Below are 11,365 nucleotides of genomic sequence, written 5' to 3'. Positions count from 1 at the left end.
TTTATTGCTGATCTATAAGATCTAATAAAGTAAAAACTAATAAATAAAGAAATATGACAGAAATAGATAATAAATAATACTTCATGATTACGTATCTTCGTAGTCAATGAAGTATAAATTACGAAATATTTACATTTCGAATGATGATTTTTGTGATATTAGTTTGCGATAAGATTATCTCGAAATTTGTTATTTCCGATTTGAGATCAAATTTATAGAACGAACGACACACACACACACACACACACACACACACACACACACACACACACACAGAGAGGGAGAGAGAGAGAGAAAAAAAGACAGAAACAATGCGTTAGCCAAATTTTCCAATGAAATTTCCTCTCACGGTTAGATCGGAAGATTCTAAATAATTTATTTTTATGTGGAAACACGGAACGTTAAGACGTACATTATGCAGACACTTGCAAACCTTTTGCATTTTTATTTTTATTTTTATTTTTTTTTTATTTTTAAACGTCGACGGCAAGCACATTCGTCGTTAAGGGAATTCGAAATGTTCCATTAAATAGATTTATATGAGGAAAAAGAGAAAAGAAAGAAGAAAAACCAAAAAGAAAAAGTAAACAGCAAAAATAAACAGAAAAGGAAAAGAAAGAAAGAAAAGAAAAAAAATGTCTTTTTCGTTCTCTCCCAGACGTCTCATTAAACTAATTAATCTTTTGTTTGCACAGACATATACGATCCTTAATCACACGATCTAAAATCAAAATGTCATTGAAATCGTCCTTTTAATTTAATTTGGATAATTGATAGATTCACGAATTTTTAATTAATATCACGTTAGAGGTATGACAAGAAATCTTCGATATAATTTTGAAATACATAGATATGTTGTTGTAATAATAATATTTGTATAATACGAAATGTACAATCGTGAATTCTGTCATTATAGATAGATATACGACGATTAAATAATAACGTTCAACACGGATCGATGCAAAATAATACAGTCGAACGTCATGCATTACGTATGCTGATAAAATCGGACGGTAACGTGTCTATTGAGAGATAGAACGAGAAAGATAAAGAGATAGAAAGAAATGGATAGAGACAGATATATATATATATATATAATAGAGTGAGAGAGAGAGAGAGAGAGAGAGAGAGAGAGAGAGAGAGAGAGAGAGAGAGAGAGAGAGAAAAGAATTTCTGAATAAATAGGCTGGATCTAGAAACTATCTTCGTTCTATAATTTTTATTATAAAGAAAAAAAAAAAAAAGAAAAATATTATACTATCTTTTCTTCCATTTTTCTAACCAACTAAATACCTATTATAACAAATTATACCATTATTTGAAAAATTAATGAAAGAATTGAATTATTATTATCAAAAAAAAAAAAAAAACGAACGATAAGAGGAACGCATAAATTAATATTTCTATTTATTCGTCGTCAACATTTTTATTAATCAACGATACGCATTTTGCAAAGTAATATGATCAATAATTCACTACGAATATATCATTGAGCTTATAAATAATTAAATTATCATGTTTAATTGTCACTTATTGCATTCGCCTACTGATATCACATTATACATTTTATAATAATAAATTTAATTCAAATATTATGATCAAATGTTTATTTAAAATGCCGATCGAACGTCATTATCTTTAACAAACAATAATTAATCGTAAATTAAAAAGTGTTAAGCGATTAAACCAATTCGAATTCGTTATGATTAATTGAAAATAATAATAGTGGAGGAGGATGAGGAGGGATGGGTGGTAAATGAAGATGATTTTAATGCAATTAATTTTAGTCGATTAATATAATAAACCTTCATCGTTTTCAATATAATTTCTTATTTATATTATTAATGAGATATTCAAGAAAGAATGAGAGAAAGAGGAGGAAAAAGAAAACGTGGAAAAAAGAGAAAGAGGGAGAGAAAGGGAAAGAGAAAAAAAGAGAGAGAAAAAAAAAAGAGAATTTACCGTAAGGAGTCAAAGAATGATTGTAATAATCCAACGGCCACTTGGGAAATCCTTCCTGGTTTATGCGGTACCGTAGTTATAAGGGTAAAAGACGGTATAAGAAACGAGATAAAAGAAACACAGAAAGAGAGAAACAGAGAGAAAGAAAGAGAGAGAGAGAGAGAAAGAAATATAAAAAGAAGGAAAAAGAAAAAAAATTGCTGTGCTCACGCTCACGTAGTATCGATGATACCAATAATAAGAGTTACAATTACGTTGCACGCCATGTTCCCTGGTGGCATTAAGCGTGTGTCTTTGATTTTTATCATCTCTTTTTTTGCACCCCTTTTCTTTTTATTTTTATTTTTTTTTTTTTTTTTGAAACGGACTTGGACTTACATGTATATATATATATATTTATAAATATAAATTTTTACGTATGTATTTATTTAGTTATTTATTTATTTATATAGAGAAACGTATAAAAAAAGAAAAATAGAGAGAAAGAGAAAGAAAGAAAGAGAAGGGTAGGTTATGAAGGGTAGAATGTATGGAGAGGAGGGTAGAATGTTATAATGTTACTATACATAGATAAAAGTAAAGTCGACGTTGCTAATTTTCTCGAATATAACAGTGCACCACCGATTAAAATAATTTTTATCGAGAAAGTTTTAACGCTCGACTAAAAGATATTAAAAAAAAAAAAAAAAAAAGAAGAAAAATAATAAAATAATATAAAATGGGAAAATAAAAAAAGAACTATCTCAAATGTATTGGACAAAGAGAAAAGGACGGACGTATTTGTTGTTTTTTTCTTTTTTATATAAAAAAATAACAATGACTCTCTCTCTCTCTCTCTCTCTCTCTGGCATTTCTTTTTTTATTTTCATGTTTTAATAACCACACCGTCGTTTAAAATTTCGCGTAAAATTAAATAATGCGTCACTATATCGACATGTTTTATCGAAAATCTCAGCTTTGGTTTCGATATTTCTCAACGTTAAATTGAAGTGTTCGATCTCGAGATAATTAAGCTTGCTTTAATTAAATGTAATGTTCAATATACATGTGTGTGTGTGTGTGTGTCTATATATATATATATATATATATATATATATATATATATATGCGGAGAGATAAAGAGAGGAAGAGAGAGAGAAGAGAAACAAGAAAAAAAAAAAGAAAAAAGAGATAACAAAAATTTTAAAAACAATCAACAAGGGAAATGCGTGGGATGTACATTTTAATAGCTTTCATACTAGTCAAACATTCTCAAAATGTCTTATCTAGGTACGATAACACACTATATGCGTGTATATATATATATATATATTTCAATTTCGTCGGACGAGAAACATCGCGAAAAGAATAACGTCTTTTTCATTTGTTCGATTATTATTGTATTGTAATAACAACAAATAGTTTGTTCGCCAAAAAAAAAAAGGAGAAAAAGAAACAAAAAAAAAAGAGAGAGAGAGAGAGAAAACAATTCTTTTCCCTCTACTTTTTCTTTTTCACCGAGAAATCCAATACGTCGAAATTTTAACGATTAGATGTTTTCTATACCATAAAATATGGCTTCTTATCATTATCGCGAAAAACTTTTGACAGGGTTTTTGATATCGTTAAAAGTTTGTAAACGAACTACGAAATATAGGGTGATACATTGTTCCCTTATCCATCGAGTTTTTGAAGTATGTCGAAGTCTGTCAGAAGCGAAAAAATTTTTTTTACGTATATCTAAAGAAAAAAAAAAAAAAATAAGTAAATAAAAAAGAAATAAAAAAAGGGAGAGAAGAAAGAAATAAAACTAATTGTTGACTTACCGATCGATCTTGTCCATCGTTGTCGGATGCTGCAAGATGGTTTGCTGTGCGGACATTTCCACGACGCATTGTGTACCGAGTTCTAGCTCTGTGAAAACAAAAAAAAGAAAAAGTAAACAAAAATTGAAAGACAAAATTAGAAATAGATCTTTCTTTTTTTCTTACAATTACAAATTATTTACAAACAAAAAACAGAGAGAGAGAGAGAGAAAGAAAAGAAGAAAGAAAGGAAAAAAAAGAAAAGAGTTCACTTTCAATACGCTATATTCTAATCTTTTTTTTTTTCTTTTTTTTTCCTTTTTTTTTTTTTTTTTTTTTAATTATCACAAATCACAAGAAGATGAAACGAGAGAAAGAGACAATATATATATATATATATATATATATAGATGATATATATACACATATACATATATGAGATAATATGCGAATACGTCAAATAATCCAAGAACGACAAGTTATATAGTCTACTGCAGAGGTGATATTCAAGAGAAGATGAACATTTTCAGGCACGTTATTGAACGGACGAGTTATATAGTATGAAAGGATCGGACTTACGTAAATTTCCATTCAGAAGGAAACTTCTCAACTATGATAGATATATGTGTATTTGTATATATATGTATGTGTGTGTGTATATATATATATATATTATCATATAGGAATTATTGGACGTTATGCAGTACAGTATAGTATATATAAAACTATAGCGCATTTATATATGTATACGTGCGTGTATATATATATATATATATATATATATATATGCGTATATAATTCACATAGTCGTGTTACTATTTGCCAGAGAAATATACATAATATCAAAGCTAATTAATTATCGACAGTCATGACAACTTAGACAAAAGATACCAAGAAGATTTTAATTAGTTCGTAAATTATATATTATTATGTATCTCATCGAATATACACGATGGATACTTTTATTCTTTTTTTAATTTTTTCCTTCGTTAACTGATTGACATAAATAGCGATAGTACATATTAGTACCTTATCGATATCATTTATCGCGGTAATATATAAGAGACAACTATAATTAATACAACTAATAATTTTCGAATTGTATCCAGGTTGAAAAATTTTCTTAAGAAAGAAAAAACATCGGAAAAAATATTTCTTTCGTTCGATTTCATTTCATTTCATTTCATTTCATTTCAATAACATTGAAACGTAAAATAGAAGAAAGAAAAAAAAAAAGAAAATGGATTGTAAAGAACGAAAGATATTAAACGTTGGATAGCGTTGAAACAGAAATGAGTTTAGATCTAACGAAAGTGGGACAACGGTATATATTATATCGGAACTTAGAAATCAAATCGTAAAGGTGAGAAAATTATCTCTAATATTAAAGCACGAAGTTCGATCTACGTGTGAACTACAACAATACGTCAGAGACTTTGCTTTTGTGTGCTTACAAACACGTACCTTAATCGTATTGCTGCAGCCACTGGAATAGCAAATATCATTGTCGTACAGTATGTATGTATGTATGTATGTAGACTACTGTTCGAATCGGAGATGTTCTATTTGAGGAACAATTAATTTCCATCATGACCATTTGAACGTTAACCCGCTTTAACCTAATTCTCTTTTTTTTTTCTTTTTTTTTTCTTTCTTTCTTTCTCTTTTTTGTCATCTTTCACAAAATATATTATCATACTACACTATTACATCGATTTGAATGCCGAAACCCTTTATAATCTAATTTTTTCTTCACCTATAGAAAATAAATTATATAATATGAAATTTATAATATGTATAATATGTATATATACTATCATATCAATTAGAAGGTTAATCCTTTATAATCTAATTTAAAACTAAATTATATAACGTGAAACTTATATTATGTTCAACTGTACTCTATATATTAGCGTATCAATATGAACATTAACCCTTTGTAATATAATTTAAAAGTAATAAACAAATTAGATCATAAAAAATTTGTTTTTTCCTCTTTAAAAAATAAATTATATAAATTAAAACATATAATATGTAATATGTAACTATATAATACTAAATAATATAACATATATATATATATATATCTTTAACAAATATTATTTTTCCGAACATGAATTAACAATTATTCTTTTCCCCCTAAAAAAGAAATTACATAATTTAAAAATAATAATATGGATAGAAAGAAGAAGAAAAAGAGGAAGAAAGAAAAAGAAATTAATTTTCAGAAAGGAATATTAATGATTAGTTTTAAAAACAAAACAAAAAAAGAAAAAAGAAAAGAAATATATACAAAATATAAAATGTTAACATTACAAAAAAAAATTATGAAGCAACTTATATTCGTAGAAATTATTTTTAAAATTTTACACATAAATTAATAGAATAATAGTTTATTTGTCGATGTAAAATTTTATATTTTCGAGACGATGATTCTTGTCATGAAATAACGATGTAGAAAGGTAGATAAGAAATAAGAGGAAGCCGTACATATGTACAACGTACCTCTGAGTCCCCAAGTGACGTGTGTTACATACTTACGACGGTCTCGAGTCATAATGTTTGTACATATATATATATATATATACGCACACACATATAGAAAAAGAGAGAGAAAGAGAGAGAGAGAGAGAGAGAGAGAGAATTTTGTGTTGTTTAAGATAATCGTATTCGCGAAATACATAAAATAAAATAGAATGATATATAGACTATAATATAATAGTATTATTCAAACGTACACGATAATAGAACAGTATTATTCTATATACATATATATCTCTGTATATATGTATGTAAGTAAGTAGATATATATATATATGTGTGTGTGTGTGTGAGTGTCTGTACATATGTATATACATTAACCAATTGAATCAATATATTTAACTACGATAAGATAATGTTACTGTTAACGTTATTATCAAATCTTCGAGCAATTTTCTCCCTTTATTTTTCGTATCTCGTTACGTTTTTAATTTCTTCTTCTTCTTCTTTTTTCTTTTTTTTTTTTTTTGAGATATTTATATATATATATATATATATAAAAAAGGAGAAAAAAAGAAATAATAAATTTCAAGAGAAACGTGGGGATCAACTTTCGTCGACATCAAGTTCGTTCTTTGCCAAGACTAAACAAATTTCTATCGATCGTTTACATTTCTCGAACCGTATTCGGTAACGTAGAAATTCGACGAGTAACGTAAACAATCCCTAAGTATAACGTTTAAGTATATAGATTAAATTGATTGGACGAATTATGAAAGATATATACGTACATGTATATATTTATACATAGGTGCACATATATATATACGTACGTACGTATATATACATATATATATATATAATATATGTATATAATATATATTAAGTTTCTCGTCGAAAGAAAGAAATAATAACGTCTTGATAATGAATTAAATTGAACGTAATTAATTAAGTCAACGAATGTCGTATCTCGTGAGTCGATAGACGACAACTAAGAAATATCGTGGTATTGGAAATATCGTAGAAAATTAATGGAATACGTTCTAGCTAGGTGAAAATTACGTGGGCAAACAAGGCCGCATTTATCGCAATAGGCGCATTAGGAATAAACCGGCGCCACATTTTCCTTATTGGGATCTTTCGATAAAAAATAAGCGTAATGGTATATACTAAATTGGTGTAAACAAGAAAAAAAACAGAGAAAAATAAAATGATAAATATCGTTCATTTAATCGAAATCATCCCACGTATCGTCCCACATATTCGCGATTACTTATTTATTTAACAAAAATAAAAGAAGAAAAATTAAAAAAATAGAAAAAAAAAAAGAAACGAAAAGAGCATCGTATATACTTCGTAGAAATTAAATGTAATTAATTCGACCGAATATTCAATCTCGTACAAAAACATGGGCGTATAAAAACGTTTATGTAAAAAAAAAAAAAAAAAATGAAATAAAAAAGAAATTAAAAAAAATATTTGTTGCGAGAATCGTTATATGATAATGAATACATATGTATATGTATATGTATATATATATATATATATATATTTTTGCTAAATCCTTTCGTATAATGTACAACACGGGTTAAAAGCGCATAAAAATAAGCTCGGCGAATGAAATACCAACAGCGACATTGCACCAGCTGTCGACAATTTTAAAAGATGAATGCCTTTTTTTTTCTTTATTCCTCTTTCTCTCTATCTCTTTCTTTTCAATCTCCCATCAGTTAAAAAAAAAAAAAGAGGAAAAAATACAATTAAAAAAAAAAAAAAAATGAAGAAAGAAATTGAAAAAAAAATGAAAAGAAAAGAAAAAAAGATACTAGAGTGTATATACCAAAGGAAAAAAAATTAATAAAAATTTACAAATGCATTAATTATCGATGGACCGAACGAATAACTTTTAAGCGACATTGAAATAATCGTCCCGAATTTATTTGATAAAAATTCAAAAGCGTGACTTTGAATTAATTCATTTGGGCATTCATTCGTCGTCTCTGTAGTCCTAGACTTCAATTTAAACGTTTTTGTTATTTCAAGTGCTACACTACGCGAACGTACATGAGGACGAGAAGGAGAAAAAAGAGAGAGAGAAAAAAGTGATGAGAGGTGGAGAAAAAAAATACACGATAATATTTCTCTTTCTCTCTTTCTCTCTCTCTCTCAACAAACTTCAGAAAACATCGGCATCGCAATAGTCACGAGATATCATATCTATAATGCACAACACGATTTTATTCAAAGCTACAACGTCACTGAGAAGAGATCACGATAGTTGGATGTTTCATTTACATTTTCTATGCATGTATGTATGTATGTATGTATGCATGTATGTATGTATGCATGTATGTATGTATGCATGTATGTATGTATCTCTCTCTTTTTCTCTTATCTAGCTCGTTAGAAAATATCGGACCAAGTACATAGAATTACCGAAGTAACCCGTGCAATACGTATAAAACCTGTCCCAACAAAAAAGAAATAAATAAATAAAAATATAAAAAAGAATTATGCACTCTCATTGAAACTCCCTTTTTATTTCCATATTTATATATAAAATCCACATTTACATACGGATTTATTTAAATAAACAACAGACGCGTGCGTATAGAAAATTGTATCCTCGTTTCTTTTTCTCTCTTTTTTTTTTTTTTTGGTTTTTATTTCTTTCTTTCTTTTTTTTTTCTGTCCCATCTTTGTTTAAATTTAAAATCGCTGATTGAAATTGATCGATCATTCATCGTATCCAAGTATTATCGTTTTCGTAACGTAAATTACAAATTGAAATATGATCGAAGTGGTTCGATGAGTTTCGATATCTTTTATGAACAATCAATTTCAATAAATCTACGTTTCGACGAATCCATGTTGTATGTCACTTTAAATCTACGACATATACTCTTACGTGCATACGTGTAGATCGTACGTATTTACAACGTCATCGACGTTTCTATAAGTCTTTCAGGAAAATATATATGCGTGTGTACATATAGATATGATATAGTTACATCGGGAGGGGGAGGGGCCAGAATTGAGAAGCAAAAATTGGCCAAAGTTCTTTCAAATCAAACGATGCACGTATCTTGTAAATACGTACACATTTGTTCATATATCAAATTCAAACGAATTGATTTTTAATATTATATGTATATATATATGTATGTATGTATACGATATTGCAATATCAAAATGGTCACCTCGAAAATATTGATCGCAATATGAATGAATGAATTAATAAATAATAATAATAATATATAATATATAATAAATAATAATAAAAATATACAAGATTTTTATTAATAAAAATCATATTAAACTTGGCGAAAATTAAACCAAATTAAATCAGCATGATATTAACAATAAATGAAAAAAAAGAAAATAATAATAATAAAGCAATAAGAAAGTATCCATTATGCATACATACATACATATATCCACGAAAAATTTGAAATTCTATGATCTACGTTGGAATCGTAGATTACAAAAATTTAATTTAATAATTCGTTGACAAAAAAATTTTATTTATGTATATGTACGTAGATTATTTATTCCTTAAATTTATGAAAAAAAAAAAAAAAGAAAATTAATATAATAGTATTCTCCCTTGATCGTTAAAAAAAAATGATTACGTATTACATTATAACACGATAGAATTACGAAAAAACATTGGTTGGTTAATCGTTGCTTTAGCAAGAACGAAACGGTTCGATGATAATCTTGCTTTCTTTTTTTTTTTCTTCTTGTTCTTCTCTTCTCTATTTTTTCGCAATTTTTCGCTTTCGTTTATGAAAACAATATCTATGGGATTTGTGATAGATCATCGATCGTACGAAATGATCAATTATTTAAGAATTTTTTTTAAGCTTACATATTTATTTACTATTTCTATTCTCGTAGAAAAATTGATATTTTAACATTTTTTTTTTTTTTCGTAAAAAAAGTAAAATAAATCAAAAGAACTAATGATACTAACGTTGTTACTTGACGTTTCATTTGTATACGTGATAACGTTCCGTAATAAATTTCTTACACGAAAAAAATCTATATTACACGAATGACATTCGATTGATAATTAATATTAAAATAATCGTAAGAAACGGAGAGAATGAAAAACCGATGTTATCACCATTGACAATGGTTTTACGTCTGTAAAAATTCCTTCGTTATATTATCGAGAGAACTTCTTGTCTCTTTTCTTCTCGGAATTGTTTCTAAAACGTTTCAACGTGTTTATTTGTTTGTTTGTATGTTTATCAAGTCAATACAGATCCCTATATAAACTTTATACGATTTTTGTTTCTAACTTGTCATTAATGAAATAAAATAAAATAAAATAAAACAAAACAAAACAAAACAAAAAAAAAAAGAAAGGAAGGAAGAAAAATTACATTTATCTCTCGTCGTCACGGTCTGATAACGGAGAGATAAGAGATAGAGAAGAAACAAGTGTAGGACAAACAAACAATGCATAGATTTTATGTGACATAAAAAAAAAAATATCTACGAAACTCGAGGTTTTTTATCTCAAAAGATTTTTTTGAATTTCAAAAAAAAAAAAAAAAAAAAAAAATAAATAAATAAAATTTTTTTTTTTTTTTGTACTATCGTATCGGATTAGACGTACTCTTCTACACAACCGAGTATTTTTTTTTTTCTTTTCTTTTTTATTTTTTACACGGTTTTCTTAACACCGCTTTTATTCACGCATTTTACTTACTTTCACGCGGTCGCAAAAACGCAGACTAATTAGTCCGGAGAAAACGTCACGAGAAAGATCACGGTGTATTATTTTGAAAAAATACTTTCTTTTTTCTACCTTTATATTATTTTCTCCTCGACGCACTAATTTTTTTTCCATTTTTCATTTCTTTATCATTTCACTCGTTTATCAAGGAAAATCTTTTCGAGCTAAGGCTTTTTTTCGTTTCAATTTTTTGCGTCAGTTTTACAAAAACACAAAAGTTTTATACCCTCTATACGTATATCAATTTTTATACATTCTTTTTTTACACGACGTTTTTACTTTCTCACTTCTTTTTTCCCCTCCCTTGTCAAACGATCCACCGTGTATAAACATTACGGTAGTGCGTTCAACTTGACACAAATTTAACAGGCGCAAGTCTCATACCTTTCGC

At 27.4% G+C, this 11,365-nt stretch overlaps 1 protein-coding gene across 7 annotated transcripts in view; it reads right to left on the bottom strand.

Moving 5' to 3' along the window:
* LOC122636551 (kinesin-like protein KIF13B) overlaps window positions 1–11,365 on the bottom strand; it is a 105,034-nt gene that overhangs the window by 80,075 nt on the left and 13,594 nt on the right. For all 7 annotated transcript variants that reach the window (XM_043827886.1, XM_043827888.1, XM_043827887.1 and 4 more), the window contains exon 2: window positions 3,768–3,855. In XM_043827886.1, coding sequence (XP_043683821.1) covers window positions 3,768–3,855 — 88 coding nt within the window. The remainder of the gene's footprint in view (window positions 1–3,767; window positions 3,856–11,365) is intronic.

The sequence above is a fragment of the Vespula pensylvanica genome, chromosome 22, assembly GCF_014466175.1.
Source record: "Vespula pensylvanica isolate Volc-1 chromosome 22, ASM1446617v1, whole genome shotgun sequence".
Classification (NCBI taxonomy): domain Eukaryota; kingdom Metazoa; phylum Arthropoda; class Insecta; order Hymenoptera; family Vespidae; genus Vespula; species Vespula pensylvanica.
The sequence above is the reverse complement of the archived record's forward strand: the minus strand, read 5'-3'. Positions and strand labels throughout refer to the sequence as shown.